Source organism: Schistocerca cancellata, chromosome 1, assembly GCF_023864275.1.
Source record: "Schistocerca cancellata isolate TAMUIC-IGC-003103 chromosome 1, iqSchCanc2.1, whole genome shotgun sequence".
NCBI classification, from domain to species: Eukaryota; Metazoa; Arthropoda; class Insecta; order Orthoptera; family Acrididae; genus Schistocerca; species Schistocerca cancellata.
In genome coordinates, this window is record NC_064626.1 from 899,006,122 (window position 1) to 899,028,235 (window position 22,114).

Here is a 22,114-nt window from a genome sequence, read left to right on the forward strand (position 1 = left end):
GGAATGCAGTGGGGAAGCCAGTCAGCATTCTAGCAAGGTCCTCTCCTGGGAATGCAGACTCTGTAGCAGAAATAAGTTTACAGAGGAGCAGGAGCATAAGATCTGTGCCCTTCAGGGGCACTTAAAATATGCAAAGGAAGAACTAGATAGGTTGAGTAGGGTGAAGGGTGCTGGGGAATTGGAACAGGCAGTTCGTAAGAAGGCAGTTAGGAGGAGGTGGTATTCAGACAGTTGTACTTGGTTATACACAAATAGATTTTACCAACTGTCAGTTGAGTGGAGAGGAGCCTCTTGTAGTTGTAGGTGTAAGAGACATGCAGCAGTCCTCAAGAGTCAGGAAGCCTAAGTCAATTGCAAAGCCCAACAGAAAGGTGGTGGTTCTGCTGCTAGGTAATTCGCATGATAGAAGTGTGGGCCAGCAGTTGCAGGAGGTGTTGGTGAGTAAGTACCAGGTCACCAGCATTGTGCAGGGTTGGCTCAGGTGACTGACAGCATAGGGGAGTTATGTAGCAATTTTATGAAAGAGAATCGGGTAGTGATTGTGGGTGGAGCAAGGAATAATCTTCAAAGGGATGGGAATATGTAGGTGGTCACCTGCTAATGATAGCTAGTCAAATTGGTGGCACTAATGTGCTTTTCGTGCAACTGTTTGTGTCATGATCGGCCTCATCTTAATGCAGGCGCGTTAAATGGGGCTGGGGAGGTTGCTGTTGGCAGAAGGCATGGGTCACATCTCAGTGGTGCCACTTGGTCCATCAGTAGATGAGGATTCACTAGGCATGGCCTGCACATCAGTAGGTATGGGAAGGGGAGGCTGGCAGAGCTTGTAGGTGACAGTGTTATGGGTAGTGGTGGAGTCACTCATGGAAAAATTCCTGTAGTAGTTGGTGTTAGAGCCGCACCTTTTGTAGACTGAAGTCAGCTGATAGGTATGTCTGCTTAAAGGAAGTCCCTCTAACAAAGGAATCACCTTCAGAGGTGGTCAGGCATCCAGGTAGAGAAGGAAATAGCATATTTCATAAAAATTAAGAGGTATTAGAGATAAAGTTGGTGAACTGCTTATAGATGTTGACGTTATTGGTATGTTGGAGCACCACTTAAAATAATTTGACAGTTCGGAGGCTTCCTTTACCAGGATACAGATTAGCTGGCTGTTTTTTCAAGGAGCTCCTTGCAGGGTGGGGGAGTGACAATGTACATAAAAAAATATATATATCCATTTGTGTCCATAGACGTATCACGACACTGCACTGAGCAGATATTTGAATGTTGTGCTGTGGCAGTTGAATTTAGTTAAACTAAACTTCTAATTGTTGTTTATAGGTCCCCCTAACTCTGACTTCAGAGCATTTCTGCTCAAGCTAGAGGGGGTTCTTGGTTCACTTCATAGGAAGTACCAAAAATTACTTTTATGTGATGACTTTAATATTAATTTTGTATATGATTGTGCAAGAAAAAGGATGTTGTTGCATCTCCTAAACTCATATGATTTGATGCAGACTGTGTTTTTCCAAACCAGGGTGCAGGGGAACAGTAACACAGCCATAGGCAATAGTTTTATTCGTTCTTCATTACTAGATGGGCATTATGTTAGAAAAAGGGTGAATAGCCTTTCAGACCATGATGCACAAATTTGTTTGCTGTTAAAGATGTTATCCCAATGTTGTAGCATGGAGTAGTTCCACTCTTCAGTCCAGATGCTCAGTTTAACTGTGACACTTTTGTTGACTGCATAAAGCTTCCAGTGACAATCATAAGCATTGCAGGTGGTCAAAAAACCTTGGATCACTGTTATAAGCAGCTACAACTCGCCTCTAAAGATGTGCACATAGGAACAACCGAACGAGTTCTTCTGAATGGGTAGCTTAGTGCCATCAACAGAGAATTATGTTCCACTACCACTACAGATAATTCTATGGACGAAACAACTACTGAAATGCCAATAGAATCTGGCTTGAGAGAGGGATGACATCAGTGAGTGCTAGCCGTTCCACACCAATTTATGGATGCTTTAAGATATGGAGAGGAAAATGGCAAAGTATCCATGGGACTATCCACCAATTAGATAGCCCTTATATAGGGAGTCTAGCACAATATAGCTTAATTTGGAAGGAAGTGGAGAAGATACTGCAAGATTACATGATTGATATGAGTCTCTTTGGTGGTGCTTCTCAGAAATGACATGTGGCATTTCTGCATTGGTAACTGAACAAGCTGATGAAAAAAGGTGTCTACCCATTGCCACGCATTGATAACAAGCTAGGCTGCATGAAAGAAGCAAAGTATTTCTCAGGTATTAACATGGAGATCAGTAACTAACAAATAAAGGCTGACTGGGAAAAGAATGCCTTCATAACATGTGACAGCCTCAGAGTTCAAAATTCTGCTGTTTGAACTATGTGACATTCCATTCACCTTTGAGAGCCTGATGGACAATCTACTAAGAAACATTGAATGGATGGTTTCATTGCTGTCTGGATGGCACTGTTACTTGACAACCCTGTTGGGGTGTGCTCAGACCATAGGTCTCCACCAGAATCCAAAAGGTTGTCTTTATTGCCCAAGAAATAAACATTTTGAAACCTAGTTCATGGTGATACTCCCTTTTTATCTAAAGAAAATAAACAACCAGATTTTTCCAACTTTATGGTCCATTCATGATGTGACAAGTTTTTTGTGGAATGTGGCCATACTATCAGTGATTCATAAAGAACTTCTGTACCAAGGCACATCTCTTGCAAGAACTATTGCAGGGAGACACCAAATTTTCATAAAATGAGATGCAGGAAAGAACATTCCTTGTCATGTGGGATGTGCTAACATGTTCTCCAGTCCTAAGTGTTTGACAAGTGTGTCAGGACAGAAACTCACACTGAAACTAATGGATATGGAATAGGTGCAGTTCCAAATTGAAGAAAGTGCTGAGAACATACTCTCAAAGTAAGAGGAACTCTTCGACTGGGAAAGAATGTCTTGCAGTTATTTGGGCCATCATAAGGTTTCAGCTGTATTTATTTTGCAAGATATTCACTGTTGTGGGAGACCACCATTCTCTTTGCTGGCTGACTAGCCTAAAGAAGCCATAAGGTAGATGGGCAATATGGGCCAAAAGCCTCAGTAGTATGGTATCACAGTTGTGTATACACACACACACACACACACACACACACACACACACACACACACACACACACGGAGCTGATTGCCTTTCTGGGGATCTTTTGGTGGAACACAGCATTGTAGATGAAAACTGTCATTACTTCATTAAATGACTTCCTGCTGACGGAAGACTCGGCACTGCTGAAAACCATTGAAGCCAGGGAGGCGGAGGAGGAGGAGGAGGAACAAACTAGAGAATTCCAATCAAGGAACATTGTATGAAGTCTGTTCAAAAACTTCCAGAACTCTGTCCACAGAATTTCTCTATGCTTAATTTTTACTTACTGTGCATGGTCTTCTTCAAAATACTCTTCTCCACAATTGATACACTGCTCCCAATGCTGTTTCCACTACTGGCAGCAGTCTTGGTACGCCTCTTGCTGGATCGCGCAAGGTGCTGCCTGCAAATTTTCTTTTGACCTGTCTATTGTTGCAAATCTTCATCCTTTCAAAAGGGTTTTCAGCTTTGGAAATAAAAAAAAGTCTACAGGGCCAAGTCTGGAGAGCATGGAGGATGAGGCAACACAGTCATTTCATTTTTCTGTGTAATAGTTATGCACCAACAGGGATGAAAATTCATGACTCTCATCACAATAATGCACCTGCATTGTCTCACACCATTTCAGACCCTTTCTTCTCACATTTTCTCGCAGGCATTGCAACACGTACTGATTGTACCTTTGATTAATAGTCGGTCCCTGTGGCATAAATTCATGATGAATTAATCCTTCAAAGACAAAGAAAACTATTAACCTGGCTTTATTTGACCTAAACTAATGAGCATTTTTTGGTCTTGGAGAAACTTTCCAGACCCACTATGAAGACTGATCCTTGGTCTCAACATAATAACTGTAGACCCTCATCTCATCACCAGTTGTGACTCTCTTAAGGAACATCTCGTTCTCACTTGTGTGATCCAAAAATTCTTCTGAGTGCATGGCGAAGGTCTTTTTGATCTTGACTTCTGAATCCTGGGATGAACTTGGTGGCAACACAATACATTCCAAGGTGCTATGTCAAGTTTTCATGACATGATGTAACTGAAATGGTACATTCTTCTGCAGTCAGCGTTAGATTGCCACAATTAGTTTTGTTAACATTCCTGACATGATCATCATCGGTAGACATCAAAAGGCGTCCTGAACAAGGGTCATCTTTAACTTCCATGTAGCCCTTTTTAAACCATATGAACCATTTGTAACATGAGTATGGCTTAAGCACTCATCACCGAAAGCTTGCTGTATCATTTTTTGTGTCTCTGTAAAGATTTTCTTGAGTTTCACACAAAACGTAATGCAGCTCCATTGCTCCTCTAACTCTTGTCATTTCGAGATTCGCAGACACTGTGACGCAACAGTCTACTCAATACAGCAATGAGCAGTAACTAACAGACATACAAAAGTGAAGCTTCCGGCAGTTACACATTAAACATAGGCATGTGCATGGATGCCAGCTGAATTTCACTCCAACACACTATTGGCACAAAATTATTAATGTTCCAGAATTTTTTGAACAGAGCTCTTATAAGAGGAATTATGATCCTATGAGGTGAGAATGGTTTCTCATCATCCAAGCTCATCTACAACCAACTATCCTGAAGTTTTCCCATGCTGTTCCGTCTGGTAACCTGGAATTTGTGAACTCTCTAGGCACAATCAGATACAGCCATCACTGCCCAGGCTTCTACTGATTCATTGTATTACGGGAATCATTATAAGAAATGCTAGTGATGTATGTATGTGCTGCAATTACCTCCAGCACATATGACACAATGTTTTTAGGGCTAGCACTTAAGTACAACTGGATGTCGTCAGCATATAAGTGCTAGTTTTGAGAATGAAACCAGGATAAATATTGTTGGTATGCAGAGAGAGCAGTAACAAAGGACTGAAACCTGGGGGACTTATTTTAGGACATGTTTGCATGACACTCCCACCAGCAAACAACTCATTGTCATCTAGTTTTGAAGTAGCTGTTGAACCACAGTTGCACTGTTTGAAAATTCAGCTGTTTAATTTTTATTAGTAATATATCACAATCAATAGTATCAAAAGCCTTGGTGAAATTGAGCATATTTGAAATGGTCACTTCACACCTGTTGATGACTTGTTTTACATCATCAGTCACTGTGATCAAATCAATTGCTACGCTATGGTGCTTTTGGAAGGCTGATGATGTTATTGTGAATGTTGTAAGTTTTTAGGTAATCTGTCAGTTGTTCATGAACAACATACTAAAAGGCTTTAGAAACTGTGGGTAATATGTTGATCTGCGTATAGTCACCTGGTGCTTTTGGCTTATTGTTCTTGGGTATTGGTCAAACTGAACAGAATAATACATACCGCTAACGAGAGAGATTGAAGATGTCTGACAGCTGGCGGGCATGGGTATAATTCATCTTTAAAGGTTTAGAAAATAGTATTAGATTTTGTCTTTCCTATGATAAAACTGTGCAGCTTTTCCCCACAGTGCTGCTGGAATTGATATCCTATATAAAACAGGTTAGAGAACAGGCATGCCTAATTTTTGATGTTGTGAACATTTTGCTTTGCTCTGTTCCACTGCTTCCTGTATACCTCATATAGTCCAGATGTCAGATTTCGCATGAGTTTTATACATGCTACCTTCATTTTGATAGAATGTTTAGGGGTATGTCTGCCAAACAATGTTGTAATGTGCCTGTTACTGAAGTCCTGGACTTAAGACAATTGCTTACATCCTGCCATGCTGTATCTGAAAACTTCTTTTGTAGGACATTGTGGTTAACCTGTTTTAAATTTCTATAGGGTATTATGGTAGATTTTTTATCTGATGATCTGCATTGATTACATTAAGAATAGAAAATCATGGGCAGAATGGCTTGGGGCAGATGTCTGGCATGAATTACTTTATACAGGCTCTTTGTTATATCTAAAAGAACATGACTGTAGGCATGTGATGGATTGGATCCAGATAAAATTTGAGTGGAATAGCCTCCGTAAATTATTTGCAAAATGAGATTTTATCTTCATGTTTTAGTCTCCCATAACAATTACATGCCTGCAATGTGATGCTAGCAAGCAGAACTGTGATAGAAGGAAGATATATTACAACTTTTAACATAATAATAATAATAATAATAATAATAATAATAATTATTATTATTATTATTATTATTATTATTATTATTATTATTATTATTAGCAAATTCCCCATTGGAAAATCAGCAGGTTATTCTCAGTCTTCCTTAGGGTTCTTCTTATTTTTCCAATATTTCTTTATTTTCTCCTCGAAGGCCTTTCTTTCTTCAATCCACTTTGGTCGGTATGGTTCTGGTTCCATAACCTTCCACTTACCAATTTTGGTTCTGAATGTCTTCCTGTCTGATTTGTTTGTTACATCAATTTTTGCTTTTGTCAAATCCTTAGCTTCAGTTACCCAAGGTATTGATACTGTAAGAGATGTCACATAGTCCAGTAGACTTTGTTACTCTATTTCAAGTCTGCCTAGGTGTCCACAGAACTTCATTTGTATCTTTCTGATAAATTCGATGTTTGATACTTTTCTATTGCATTATTATTATTATTATTATTATTATTATTATTATTATTATTAGTAGTAGTAGTAGTAGTAGTAGTAGTAGTAGTAGTAGTACCTGATGTCTGTATGTATTTTCATATAATAGTCACAAATACTCTTGAGATGAGCAGTAATAAGACAACAAATGTAACAATGGAATCACTACCTGCCTTCATCATGAATTTGTATGAATTTCAATGAATATTTGGGCATTGATATGCTGACTACACTCAAATAGAGCTTCGGTCTCACAATTATCAAAGAGCATATTTTAATGGAAGTAACTTTGGTTTTCGCAGTTGATATCAGAAATTATGCAGCAGCTCCTCCTGCCAGGAAGGGATCCCTTGGGTCACTCTCTTCCCAGGTTCCTACCAATGGCAAAGTCGACACCCGCCAGTGGCTGAAGCAACCACAGGTAGCTGGTCGTAGGGCTTCACGGTTAATCAGTGAAGCCCACCCAGCTGGACAAACCTAAGGAGCAGCAAGAGAAACCTAAAAAGAAAAGACCCTCAAGAACCCAGGCACTGCGGTGGCACCCACCTCACCACTACCTACAAGCCCTGTGTCTGAGGATGAGGTGGAGATTTTGGCATCTGCTGTGGACCTAGGTCTCGCTGGGCCCTGAGACACAATGGATGTCTATCGCACAGGTACTCATCTGGTGGCAGCAAGTAACCCTGAGGCGTAGACTGCCTCATTGAGTGTTTCATGCCGTCCCAGTCTCATGATCACGTAATCCCCCAGTGGAGTTGCGGCAGTTTTTTCCACCATCTGGCTGAGCTATGGCGACTGTTAAGCTTCACACCTGCGTTCTGCATTGCCCTCCAAGAAACCTGGTTCCCAGCAATGCGGACCCCTGCCCTCTGCGGCTGTAAGGGATATTACAGGAACCATAGTGACTGTAATAGTGTGTCAGGTGGAGTTTGCGTCTATGTCCTGAACAAAGTATGTAGTGAACCTGTGCCCCTCTTCAAACACCTCTTGAAGCTATGGCTGTCAGAATAAGGATGACACAGGAAATAACTGCCTGCAATGTATATTTTCCTCCAGGTGGTGCAGTACCCCTGAACATATTGGTTGCACTGATTGATCAACTCCCTAAATCTTTCCTACTTTCGGGAGATTTTAACGTGCATGATCCTTGTGGGGTAGCACCATGCATACTGGCCGAGGTAGGAAGGTCGAAAATTTACTGTCACAACTTGACCTCCACCTCTTAAATAGAGATGCCCCTGCACATTTCAGTGTGGCATAAGGCACATAATCAGCCATTGATCTCCTGGTTTGCAGTCCTGGCTTCATACTTTGTGTCCAAGTTGTTGCCTCAGAGTCCCTCCCCCTCATATCCAGGAGAATGGGGTCCCGCAGGGCTCTGTATTGAATGTATCCCTATTTTTAGTGGTCATTAATGGTCTAGCAGCAGCTGTAGGGCCGTGTGTCTCACCTTCTCTGTATGCAGACAACTCCTGCATTTCGTACTGCTCCACCAGTACTGGTGTTGCTGAGCGGTGCCTACTGCCCACAGGGAGCCATCCTCAAGGTGCAGTCATGGGCTCTAGCCCATGGCTTCCAATTTTTGGCCACAAAGTCCTGTGGTGTGCACTTCTGTCAGCGTCGTATCATTCATCCGGAACCAGAACTTTACCTTAATGACGATACTCACTGTAGTGGAGACACATTGATTCTTAGGACTGGTTTTCGATGCCCGATTGGCTTGGCTACCTCTCCTTTGTCAGCTTAAGTGGAAGTGCTGGCAGCACCTCAATTCCCTCCGCTGCCTGAGCAACAGCAACTGGGGTGCAGATGGCTCTAGGCTGCTGCTGCTCTACAGAGCCCTTGTTCAATCCTGCCTTGACTATGGGAGTCTGATTTATGGTTTGGTGGCGCCCACAGTATTGCTTTACTTGACCCAATGCACCACTGTGGTGTCCACCTAGTGATGGGAGCTTTTAGAACAAGTCTAGTGACCAGTGTCCTGGTGGAGGCTGGAGTCCCTCCATTGAAGTTTAGGTGTGCACAACTGCTTGCCAGTTAGGTTGTACACGTTCATAGTTCTCTTGCACATCCGAATTACTGTCTCCTTTTCCCAACCATGGCGGTTCATGTCCCGCATTGGCAGTCCAGGTCAGGGCTTATGATTGCGATTCACGTCTGGTCCCTTCTCTCTGGAGTCCTTCCCGTTACCACCTCTCCTCGATGTCCATTCATGTACACCTCCATGGTGTACACCTTAGGGCCGTAGATTCTTCTGGATATTTTGCATGGCCCTAAGGACTCCATTAACACTGCAGATCTCTGCTATCACTTCCTCTCAATTCTCAACATGTACCAAGGCCATGAATTGGTTTACATTGATGGCTCAATGGCTGATGGTCACATAGGCTTTGTGTATGTTCATGGAGGACATATTGAACAGCATTCCTTGCCAGATAGCTGCAGTGTTTTCACTGCAGAGCTGATGGCCATATCTCGTGCTCTTGAGCACATCCGCTCATGCCCTGGCGAGTCACATCTCCTGTGTATTGACTCCTTGAGCAGCCTACAAGCTGTCGACCAGTGCTACCCTCACCATCCTTCGGTAGTGTCCATTCAGGAGTCCATCTATGCCCTGGAATGGTCCCGTTGTTCAGGGGTGTGTGTGGACCCCACAACACATCAGAATCCCAGGCAACAAACTTGCCAACAGCCTGGTCAAACAGGCTACGCAGAAACCGCTTCTGGAGATGGGCATCTCCAAAACTGACCTGCGTTCTGTCTTACGCCACAGGGTTTTTTGGCTTTGGGAGATGGAATGGCATAACAGTATGGACAAGAAACTGCTTGTCATTAAGGAGACTACGAATGTGTGGAAGTCTTTCATGCAGTCCTCTTGCAGGGAATCAGTTGTCCTCTGCAGGCTCCACATTGGCCATACATGGCTAAAGCATGGTTACCTCCCCCATTGCGAGGACCCACTTTGGTGTCGCTGTGGCTCACCAGTGATAGTCATCCACCTCTTGATGGACTGCCCACTTTTAGCTGCTCTGCGGCAGACTTTTAACTTTCCCAGCACCCTACCTTCAGTGTTGGGTGACAATGCCTCAACAGCAGCTCTAGTTTTACATTTTATTCATGAGGGTGGGTTTTATCATTTGATCTAAGTTTTAGCACATGTCCTTTGTCCCTCTGTGTCCTCCACCCTAGTGCTTTTAGCGTGGAGGTTTTAATGTGTTGCAGAGTGGCTGGCTTCTCGATTTATTCTCATGGTGAGCCAGCCATGCTAATCTACTCTCTTGTTTTGTTCTCTCCATGTTTCTTGCGTTTCCCTGTGGTTTTTTGGTTCAATTTTGTCGATTTTAGTGTTTGTTGCCCTCATGTCATTCTTGTGGTTTTCTCCTTCCTTCCAGCTGTTTTTTTGTATGTCTCAATTATTTTGCTCCCACCCTTGTGAAATTATTTTAATTTAAACAAGGGACTGAAGACCTAGCAGTTAGGTCTCTCTGCCCCTCTTTTAAACAAACCGACCAACCAGAAACCTGGTCTCAACTGAATGGAACACATTTAGGATGAGCTAGGATGTTGATTTTGCTACAGAACCCAGTTGTCCAATTTCATTACTTTCTCTGGTTTCAGCTCTTGAGGAAGAATGGGCTTCCATTCTTCCACAGGCATTCAGATACCTCGTTGAAAGTGTCCCCAGCAGACTTAACACCATTGAAAAGATGAGATGTGGACTCACTCTTTATTAATGTCCACCAGTAAGGATCCAGATACCTTTGATCAGATAGCGTTTGTCAGTGACTTTACAGATTGGCAGTTAACACTGAATGAAAACACACACACACACACACACACACACACACACACACACACACACACACATACATACTGACTGAAAGAATGTCATCAGAATGTTATGCTCTTAGGATGCTATCATCAGTATGTAACAGCCAACATCTTTTGGTGGCATACTATTCCATGTACACTCAATTCTTAGGTATGGAATTCTTTTTTGGGGATTGAAGGCACAAAACATGGTCAGTCTTTAAACTGCAGAAAAGTGCTGTAAGAATAATAACCAGTAGTAGTAGATGGGCTACTTGTAAAAAAAAAAAAAAACTAATTTTTAAAAAGAAAATGGGGGTATTCTTATTGCACTGAGTTAACAATCCGTCTGTTGTGCATATCGAGAAAAAGTTAGAGTATTTAACTAATAATTCTATACATAATCCTGGAACAAGGGCCAGTATGAAGGTATATTTACCAAGGAAAAACAAACAGAAACCTCAAAAATGGCAGTTTTATCAGGAAATAAAATCGTACAATTACTCAAGGAAATAAAGATTACTGGAAAATCTGTTTAAAAAGGCAACTGAGTCTTTGTAAGTAATTCATACTTAATGATTAACTATTACTTAGAGGGCTCAGTTGTTCTCTTATAACCACTACTCTAGCACCATCTCGCATACCAATACTAAAACTTAATGTAATGCTGTTATAAGAAAATCGTGTGCCAAGGTCTGTTGTGGATGACGACGACTTTCTCCTGTGCCCAGTGTCACTTATTGCAGGCAAATGCTGACTTAGGTGGAGGAATTGATCTGTCAGCCGCACTGATTTAAGTTCTAAAAAACCAGTGTATGCTAAATGTTATAAAAAGTGTAACTCAAACAATTTTGATTCGTGCAAAATGGCAAATAAACAAGAAGGGATAACACCCTTAAAGTTAATGCACTCAAATGTGCAATATCTCGGAAACAAACTAGACATTCTACAAATATTTGTAGAGGAACACTTGCCACATGTAATAGCAACAGGGCATGGGCTAAAATGCAGTGAAATAATATATTATACATTAGAAGTTTACATACTAGCAAATAGGTATTGCAGGCAGAACCATAAAGGTGGTGGTGTGGTAGTTTAATAAGGATATAGAAGCTAAAAAAAATTCCTTTCTTGAACACCACACCAAAGAAGGATCAATTGAAATGACGGGTATTGTACTCCACAGTAATGATCTTAAGTTAACAAAGCATAAAGTGATTGGAGTGTATAGGCCACCAAATGCTGATGTAATGCTGTTTATGGATAAACTTTGTAGTGTTATTGGTCAGGCCTGTTCTAATGACCTTACTATATTAGGTGACTTTAATATAGATACAAACTCAAATAGTATAGTAAACTTGATACTCAGTGATGTATTGACCTCATACAATCTTGTAAATATAGTGAACTCTGACACCAGAGTGACGGACACATGTTCCACTAGAATGGATTATGCTATAATCAACAAAGATGTTATAGATAAGGTAAATTACAGTAACTTAGATTTTCTTTATTCTGACCACTTCTGTCAGGTGATAGAATACAATGATTCAGTTGTGCCTAAAATAACAAAAATTGTGCTACAGAAAGGAATGCTGAATACCTCAGATATTAATGCTTATAAAGACAAACTAGCGAATGAGAAATGGGATTCTGTGTACAAGGTAAAAGGGTCGGATGAGAAATGGAATGAATTCTGCTCAACCCTACTGCATCATTATGAATATAGTTGTCCAGTCAGAGAAATCCAGAAGGTAGTTAAACACTGTCAAAATGGAAGTAATCCTAGACTAAAACTCCCAACAAATCTGATTGTGCTCAGGCAGCAAGTACATGATCTAAACCAACTTTATAAAGCTACTACTATGCAGGTTTTCAAGGAAAAATACAATAGGGCTAAGCAAACTTTTAAAACTGAAATTGTTAACCTAAGGAAGCAGATTAACAGAAAAACAATAGAACAATCTGACAAAATAAGCAAAGCATCTTGGAAACTGATTGACAAATACCGAAAAGGTCCCAACAAGATGAACATGTAACCACTCGGCATAAGACATGATGGTAACAGTATAAAAGACCCAGATACTATATGTAATATTTTTAATAACTACTACATTTCTGGTGAACAATCGACCCATATTATAGATTCACAGGTAGAGACCTGATGTCATCTCACTCAGTGTACTGAAATTTGAATTTGTGGAAGTGAATGAGCAGGAGGTTCAAAGGCAATATACATGCTAAAAAAAGTCATCTGGATGGGATGGTGTATCCAGTGCTATTACCAAAGCATGCTTAAAAGAAATCTCTAAACCTCTTACTCACCTGATTAATTGCAGCATTACAGAAAACTAGTATCCAACGGTTCTAAAAATGAGTAGTGAAACCAGTGTATAAAAAGGGAAGTAAGGAAGATGTCTCAAACTATAGACCGATATCATTAATTCCCACTTTTAGTAAGATATTTGAAAGCATTATCCTTTCTCAGCTAAGTGCCTGTTTCACAAAACATAAACTGCTTGTAGATTCGCAGCATGGGTTCAGAAAAGAGCTAAGTACAACCACAGCAGTTACACAATTCATCCATGAAGTTTACTGTCTGTTGGACCAGAAGATGCAGACTGCAGGTACATTTTTGGACCTGACAAGAGAATTTGATACGGTAGACCATAGGGTACTTCTTAAAAAGCTAAAATCTTACAGTATTGGGGCTCAATGAATCTTCTAGTCACGTACCTGCTGAATTTTAAGCAAAGCACTAAATTGTCATACAAACTAGATAATAAAATCATGAACTCCCAGTCCACCAGTGAACCTGTATTACAAGGTGTACCACAGGGCTCAATCCTTGGACCCTTTCCCTTCCTTGTTTATATTGACTTTGCAGAACCCATTAACTCCCATATTGTAAGCTATGCAGATGACACATCAATCTTATTCTATGGGAGTGAATCTAACAAGGTAGAATCTCTTGCTACTAGTGGTGTAACAGAAGTAACAAAATACTTCAATGATCAGGGACTCAAGGTGAATGTCATCAAATCTCAGCTACTGACATTTAAAACAGGCAGTTCTCAACACAACAATATGAATAGTGTGTGTAATATCTCTGCAACAGAAAATGGTTACTGTAAATTCCTGGGGGTGTGTGTGTGTTGATGAAAATTTGCGATGGACATACCACATTAATTTCATATGCAGAAAAGTCAGTAGTGCCATATCTCCTCAGCCAGCTTGCAAAGATAGTTCCTAGCCAAGCACTGAAATTAGTATATTATGGAACACTTTACCCCTTTCTCAATTACGGAATTGAACTGTGGGGCTGTGCAACTGATGTACATTTAAAAAGATTACTACTACTACTACTACTACTACTACTACTACTACTACTACTACAGAAAAGAGCAATAAGACATATACATAGGATGGGACATAGAGATTCATGTCGTGAAGTGTTTTTGCAGCACAAATATCTGACAATATATTCTCTGTACATCTTCAAAATAGTTGTACTTTTTATAAGTCAACCAACAGAAGCTATCAAGGGCAGTGATGTACATGATCACAACACTAGAACAAAGTGTAACTATTTCCGTAACAGAATGATGTTAAAAATAACTGATAGAAGTCCATATATCAGTGGTTTGATTCGGTATAACAAGCTACCAAACTCTCTAAGAACGTACATGGGAAATGTTTTTAAAACAAAATTAAATTTTTTTCTAATAGAAAATGTTTATATTCTTTCAGCGAATTTTAAGATTGTGATTGTAACATGAGGCATTAGCATATCAGTTGTAATGTGATAAATGTAAAAAAATAGACATAAGGAGCAAGAGCTACAGAATATAGTGTATTTTATAAGTGTAAATATAACCATCGTATTAAGTCTGACGTTTACAAAAGCCATCATTACAATGGCTCCATGCAAAGAAAAGTAAATAAATAAATAAGTTTTCCTAAATGATTTTGTGCAAATGGCAGGATGGCTTCTTCATAAAGACCACCTGCCCTAGCCTTGTATATATACAAATAATGTACTAAAATTGGCTTACTGGGCTAAATATAAATAAAAACTCATCACCATTCAGCATTGTATTTCTGACCCAGCAAACCAAGATACTAAGTGTCTCTTGTGATTTCTTTCAAGGAGGATTTCAAAATGGTTTTGAGAAGCTTGTCTCCACCTTTATTCTATGTATTTAAAGGATTTCTATCAGGCTTTTTCCAGTCCTAACTGCTAGTTTCTTCATGCCTTACATAATCTGCTTTTATCTTTTGTTGGCAAGAATGGAGGACAACTTGAGGTGTTGTGTATTCTACCTGGTACCAGTATCATCAATACACAGTGTACAGACAGTGTGACTCATCTTCATCAGGAGTTACCCGAGACTGCTAATTTAATGGAATGGCTCCAGTATTTATATCTATTGCCTTAACTGATACATTCAGTCTTTGGTCTGGTGTTCCTGGTCGTAAGCCGACATTCTGTGTTTGGTCCGATGCACGTGTTGCTCTGTCAGGATTCGTTCCATATGTCCATAGTTTCATATTTTATTTTTGTTTAGTTCTGTTGCTGCAAATGTATTGTTTTCTGACGACTCCAGTACAGGATCCCAAGCTTAGCAGAGTTGGTATCCAGCGTCACAATTCATGAGTCTTTCTGTGACCTTTCTCTCTATTGACTCTCTTATAACATTGTCGCAAGATATGGTCTGTGACAGAACCCATGGGTTTTGTGTGTGTTTAAGTTTCAGCCATGGTTGATTTAGTTATACCTCTTAGCTAGGTGAGCCTCTGATGTTCTTGGCATCTGATCCACTGTCCTAGTTGTTTGCCCAGTGTATGACATGCTACTTTGGCCATGTACATTATAAATTCCTGATTTTTGTAAATGAAAGTCATCTTGCACATTTCCCAGTGGTCTTGTTATTGTGGTAGGTAGACAGTAAATGCACTTATGGTTGTGCTTCCTGAGAATCCTATTGATCTTTGCAGAAGTAAACCTTGCTGAGGGCAGGAATGTTAGTTATTGCTTCATCTTGCTCTTCTTCTCTCCCATGTAGCCTAGTGGTTTGTTGAAAGACCTTGTGAATCTGTCAAACTGTCTCTCCAGTTTTTGCAGAAGACAGTGAAGGTGCTCTATTTCTGATGTCGAGCTATGTAAGTGTGACAAGGTGTGTGCTCCATTGGTCAGTGTCTTTAGAACTTAATTACTGTATGCTGAGTGACGACAGCTGTTAGCTTGCAGGTATAAACAAGTGTGCATTGGTTTGCCAAACACTTTGTGACCAAATGACTCATCTGCTCTCCTTTGGACCAGTGCCTCCAGAACCCATCCTTCTCTAGTTTCATGGTGAACTTAATACTTGGGTGCAGTGAGTTAAGATATTCCAGAATCTTTTAGCCTGTTACTGCTATGAGGCCAGATCACAAAAATATCAGACATGCCTGAAGAAGAATATAGATTTGTATCTAGCTCTCTCTAATGCTCATTTCTAAAATTTCTCCATGAACAGTTGGCAACCCCTGTAGATAGAGCTGCCCGTGGACACTCCCTATGTCTATTCTTAATATAAGCCTCCATAAATAAAATAAGTGAAATGTCTCTGCAGTCAGTTCTGGCAAGTCTTCCAGTAGTACCTTGGTCAAGAGGGCCCAGACTATATCAAAACTATCCATCATGTCAGATCCTGTGGTAAGTAGTTGTGCGAGATGCTGCAAGAAGTGCTCAGAGTTGTCAATGTGGGGAATACACATTGTTACAAATGGGCACAGCAGCTTCTTAAAATACTTTGCTGTCTTCAAACACTTAGCTGCTAGGTATGTTAATGCACCACTTTTGCTGACAGTTGGCTGTAATAGCTCTTTCGGCTGTCTGTCTGTACTTTCGGCCGTCTGTCTGTACTTGTTCGACTTTCATTGTTGCCTTAAAGAGCCCGGTCTTGTCAACTCTATCCCTATGGTAACGTTCCAGAAGTTTGTGTGGTGGTCACTCCAGAAGCTAATGAAGTTTTCCATAATCAGTGTGTTGCATAACACATATGGAGTTCCATTTGTCTACTGACAAAACACTGCTGCTGCAGGTGTCACCCTGCTGTTTAAGTTCCAGCTCTTTACACTGGAAGTGTTTTATTTTGGAGGTACATGTATGATCAAACTTCAGAGACAGGCACACTGAGGCATTCTTCCTTGCCTGATCTGCTAAACGAAGAAGCACTGTACCCAGTCCTGTCTTTATGTGCCAAGGAGGCCATTTTGTACATGTAAAGATGTAAAACCTCCCTGATGCATGTGGCTCAGGGAAGAACTAGAGGTGTGCACGAGAGGCTAGATGTGGTGACCAGGTGGCCTCCCTGACAGGTAAAGATTGAGACTTGGTAGATAGTGCTTCTTGAGCCCTAGCCGAGTGCACGTGGAAGAATGCCTCAGTGTGCTAGTCTATGAAGTCTGACAATATATATATATATATATATATATATATATATATATATATATATATATATATATATATATATATATATATATATATATATATATATATATATATATATATATATATATATATATAAGAAAGAGCAGCAGATAAAGGATACTCCTATGATAAGTAAACAAAGTAGCAACCAGTTTGATGAAACCACATTGAATGTACTCAGTGGAGATCTTAATTTCACAACTGCTCCTAGAAATGTGCCTATTTCAGGTTTCATCAGCATAGTGGACCACGTAACCATCACACTTCCACCAAATATAGCATGAGAAATTTGCCAGGAGACCTGCAGGATGATAACAAAGAATGAAACATCCAAAATCAAACATTTCCATTGATGCAAGGCTGGCACTCAAACTCAGGGATGACAGAATCAGCAGCATGGTTTTGTCAACAGACAAAGGGAACTCCAGTAGTTAGGCAGCAGACCTATTATGTAAAAGTTAATCATTGTATGGAGGACCTAGCAGACATACATTTGGAATATGACCCTATGGACAGAGTGAACAAGACCACGACTCTTTTTGAAGGCAATGGGCATGCCTGACAAGGTCATAAATTAATTACGTTCTAGAGCCACAATTCGACGTAGACTGTATGGGCTGCCAAAGTACACAAAGCAGATGTGCCACTACACCCAGTCATCAGCAACACTGGCATATCAATGTACCCAGCAGCTAAGTATTTGAAGAAATTGTTGTGGCCATATGAGAAGATGTGTAGTAACCACTAACGACTTCATGCAACATAATTTTGATGTGGGCTCCCTGTTTTCCATGGTACTACTAGAAAAACTCACTAGAACTGATTGCGTAGAAATTTGGCAGTGCACCAATGGACCTGCTCAGGCATCTACTGACTTCAACTTATTTAATCTTTGGGGCCAATATTACACACAAGATTGGCTTTGGGTAGCCCTGTCTAGTGATTGCCAATATCTTCATGGAAAAACTTCAGGAGAAAGTATTAGAGATGGTTATATACAAACCCATATGCTTCTTCAGGTATGTGGATGCTGCCTTTGTGATCTGTTTGCATGGTAGGGAAAGGGTAAGAGTTTTTGGAACATCTTAACTCGTGCCAGCCAAATATTAAGTTCACCATATAACTGGGAAAGGATGGTCAGCTGCTGTTTCAGGATGTACTGGTCAAAAGGAGAGCAGGTGAGTCGTTTGGTCACAGCAGGTATAGCACACCAACACACACGAGCAGCTGCCATCATCCAGCTACAGCATCTGCTCAGTCTTCAGCAAAAATACACTCCTGGAAATGGAAAAAAGAACACATTGACACCGGTGTGTCAGACCCACCATACTTGCTCCGGACACTGCGAGAGGGCTGTACAAGCAATGATCACACGCACGGCACAGCGGACACACCAGGAACCGCGGTGTTGGCCGTCGAATGGCGCTAGCTGCGCAGCATTTGTGCACCGCCGCCGTCAGTGTCAGCCAGTTTGCCGTGGCATACGGAGCTCCATCGCAGTCTTTAACACTGGTAGCATGCCGCGACAGCGTGGACGTGAACCGTATGTGCAGTTGACGGACTTTGAGCGAGGGCGTATAGTGGGCATGCGGGAGGCCGGGTGGACGTACCGCCGAATTGCTCAACACGTGGGGCGTGAGGTCTCCACAGTACATCGATGTTGTCGCCAGTGGTCGGCGGAAGGTGCACGTGCCCGTCGACCTGGGACCGGACCGCAGCGACGCACGGATGCACGCCAAGACCGTAGGATCCTACGCAGTGCCGTAGGGGACCGCACCGCCACGTCCCAGCGAATTAGGGAGACTGTTGCTCCTAGGGTATCGGCGAGGACCATTCGCAACCGTCTCCATGAAGCTGGGCTACGGTCCCGCACACCGTTAGGCCGTCTTCCGCTCACGCCCCAACATCGTGCAGCCCGCCTCCAGTGGTGTCACGACAGGCGTGAATGGAGGGACGAATGGAGACGTGTCGTCTTCAGCGATGAGAGTCGCTTCTGCCTTGGTGCCAATGATGGTCGTATGCGTGTTTGGCGCCGTGCAGGTGAGCGCCACAATCAGGACTGCATACGACCGAGGCACACAGGGCCAACACCCGGCATCATGGTGTGGGGAGCGATCTCCTACACTGGCCGTACACCACTGGTGATTGTCGAGGGGACACTGAATAGATCCAAACCGTCATCGAACCCATCGTTCTACCATTCCTAAACCGGCAAGGGAACTTCCTGTTCCAACAGGACAATGCACGTCCGCATGTATCCCATGCCACCCAACGTGCTCTAGAAGGTGTAAGTGAACTACCCTGGCCAGCAAGATCTCCGGATCTGTCCCCCATTGAGCATGTTTGGGACTGGATGAAGCGTCGTCTCACGCGGTCTGCACGTCCAGCACGAACGCTGGTCCAACTGAGGCGCCAGGTGGAAATGGCATGGCAAGCCGTTCCACAGGACTACATCCAGCATCTCTACGATCGTCTCCATGGGAGAATAGCAGACTGCATTGCTGCAAACGGTGGATATACACTGTACTGGTGCCGACATTGTGCATGCTCTGTTGCCTGTGTCTATGTGCCTGTGGTTCTGTCAGTGTGATCATGTGATGTCTGACCCCAGGAATGTGTCAAGAAAGTTTCCCCTTCCTGGGACAATGAATTCACGGTGTTCTTATTTCAATTTCCAGGAGTGTAGATAAATGGTTTGGCAGATTTTAGAGGCCTTTAAATGAGCCATCATGCCAATGGTAGAGAAGAGCAAGCTGAAGCAAAGACTATGGCATACCTGCCCTATGGGGGTTTATTTTTGCAAAGATCAATGGGATTCTAAAGAAGCATAACATCACTTGGTTGTTCTGTCCACCTACCAAGATAAGTCTTCTGGGAAACATAAAGATGACCATTTCTGAAAATAAGAAATTTATAACATACTTTACTGATGATGTGGCATGTTGTACATTGGCCAAACAACTAGGATAGTGTAGATCAGATACCAAGAATGTTCAAGGCACACCTGGCTGAGACAGGTAAATAAATTAGCCATTGCTGAGCACTATCCAGAACTTCAAACAGTTCCAGCGTGAACCACCAGATAGTGGGATAGTTAAAGGAGATAAAGGTGGTGGAAAACCTCATGAATGGTGACAGCTGGTACCAACTCGGCAAAACTTGGGATCGTGTGCTGGCGTTACCAAAAAATGAAAGGGTTGCAGCCACAGAACTGAACAAAAAGATTATTTGAAACTGTGGACATGAGGAACATATCCCATGTAGAGCACCAGTTGCATTTCATCTCAGGACATCTCTAGTGGGAACAGACCACATGCAGAGTGCCAAGAAATGACCATGGAAGTGGTAGGCAGTAGGTATAAATATTGGACCCATTACACTAGACTAGCAGAGTTTGGTAGCAGCTGATAAATACTGAGACACATTGTCAAAGTGTTCTCCATGGATGACACTGATATCTGGCAGGACACTCACCACTTCAAGATGTCAATGGCTCACTGGGGAATCTAGAAGAATTAAAAGAATAAAGGAATTTGATTTCTATTGCTTGGAGACAGTTTTATATTTCTTGTTTTCTTTATTTTGCAGATAGATCTTTTCAGCCTGTGACATGGATGTCTTACTGCGCTATAAAATTTGGAAGCTTTTTTTATATTCTGTTACTGGTCTTTTAAAGCTTGTTACTACCTGAAGACAATCCGATCTAAATACTGAAAGCTGTTCTCAGTTTCTAACTTTTCATGCATAGATGGAAAATTTAGGAATACCTGCTAAACAGTAAACCTACTGATCTAAAAACCCATAGTCATAAATTATGTAATTGGGACAGCCTGCTGTATCCAGATTTTTATACAAAAGTATGACTTTCTACTAAATCATCTGGAAGAGACTCATCAGGACTTCATTTTTCTTTCTTATCTGTATTTTGCATCCTTGGAGAAATCTCATTTTTCTTTCCATCTGTTGGCTGTTTCATCTACAGTTAGAAATATTTGTTTCTGTCTTTATGTAATGATTTTGTCATTGTCTCAGATTGTAATTTCTTTCTTTATCTTTTTGTGTGCTTACCATTTACTAAATTTTCATCTGTTTGTCTATCCCTGCATATCATTCCTCCCCACTGTCCTTAGCTTCTCTGCATTTTTGCATCACAATCTTTGATTCGGTATCTTTCTTAACCTATTTATTCCTTTGTATCCATGGTTTTCTCTCTCCAATTTCCCAGTATCTTGTCTGCAGGTTGTGTTACAGTTTCTTTTACTTTATTTCATGGTGTCATTACTGTGTTACTGCTGTTGACCAGAATGTTTTTCCTTGTAGCATATTCCCTTTTTGTTACTAGTTCTTTGTTTTCAGTATTTCATCTTTTTGTATTAATATTTTGGTTTCTGTAAATTTTACTGAGACTGGTGTATGATCACTGACTGCCTCTGCTCCTGGATAGCTGTGATTATTAAAAAATGAAGTAAAATCAATAAAGTAAAATAAATGCTACCTATTATCACTCATAACTTTACAGGTATACACCGTTTATGCTTTTTCTGATATATGTTAAACACCTTTGAGCCACTGAGAGCTGGTATAACATGGGCATACAAAAACTGCCACAATGTCTACAAAAATGCATTGACAGAAATGGTGATTATGTCGAAAAATAGCTAAATGTTAAAGCTGTAAACTGATGTTTACCATTATAGAAATAAACAGATCTATGTACTTATAAAAAAAAATAAGAGACCTTACTTTTGGGATTACCCTCGTATATTTCTTATTGTAATAAGGTTTTATCAAATATGGTTTCTTTGCGAAGCATTATTTAGCATAATCTGCATAAAAAACTAACATGCTCTTTTTTTCTTTTGTACAGGGTACACCAACACTGAGGCCAGCACAGCCATTTGATCCACGTAATGACGCTGAAGTGCTTCGTAAGGCAATGAAGGGATTTGGCACTGATGAAAAGGCCATTATAAATGTTCTTTGCTACAGAACTAATATACAGCGTCTTGATATAGCTAGAGAATTCAAGACATTATACGGGAAAGTATGTCAGCTTTGTCTATGAAAAAAATATATTAAAATATAAACAGATGCACGTGAAGAATAGTAACACAT

At 41.1% G+C, this 22,114-nt stretch overlaps 1 protein-coding gene across 3 annotated transcripts in view; it reads left to right on the top strand.

The window, feature by feature from the left end:
- LOC126190808 (annexin B9-like) overlaps positions 1–22,114 on the top strand; it is a 140,599-nt gene that overhangs the window by 78,031 nt on the left and 40,454 nt on the right. For all 3 annotated transcript variants that reach the window (XM_049931388.1, XM_049931379.1, XM_049931371.1), the window contains exon 4: positions 21,867–22,043. In XM_049931388.1, the coding sequence (XP_049787345.1) occupies positions 21,867–22,043 (177 nt within the window). The remainder of the gene's footprint in view (positions 1–21,866; positions 22,044–22,114) is intronic.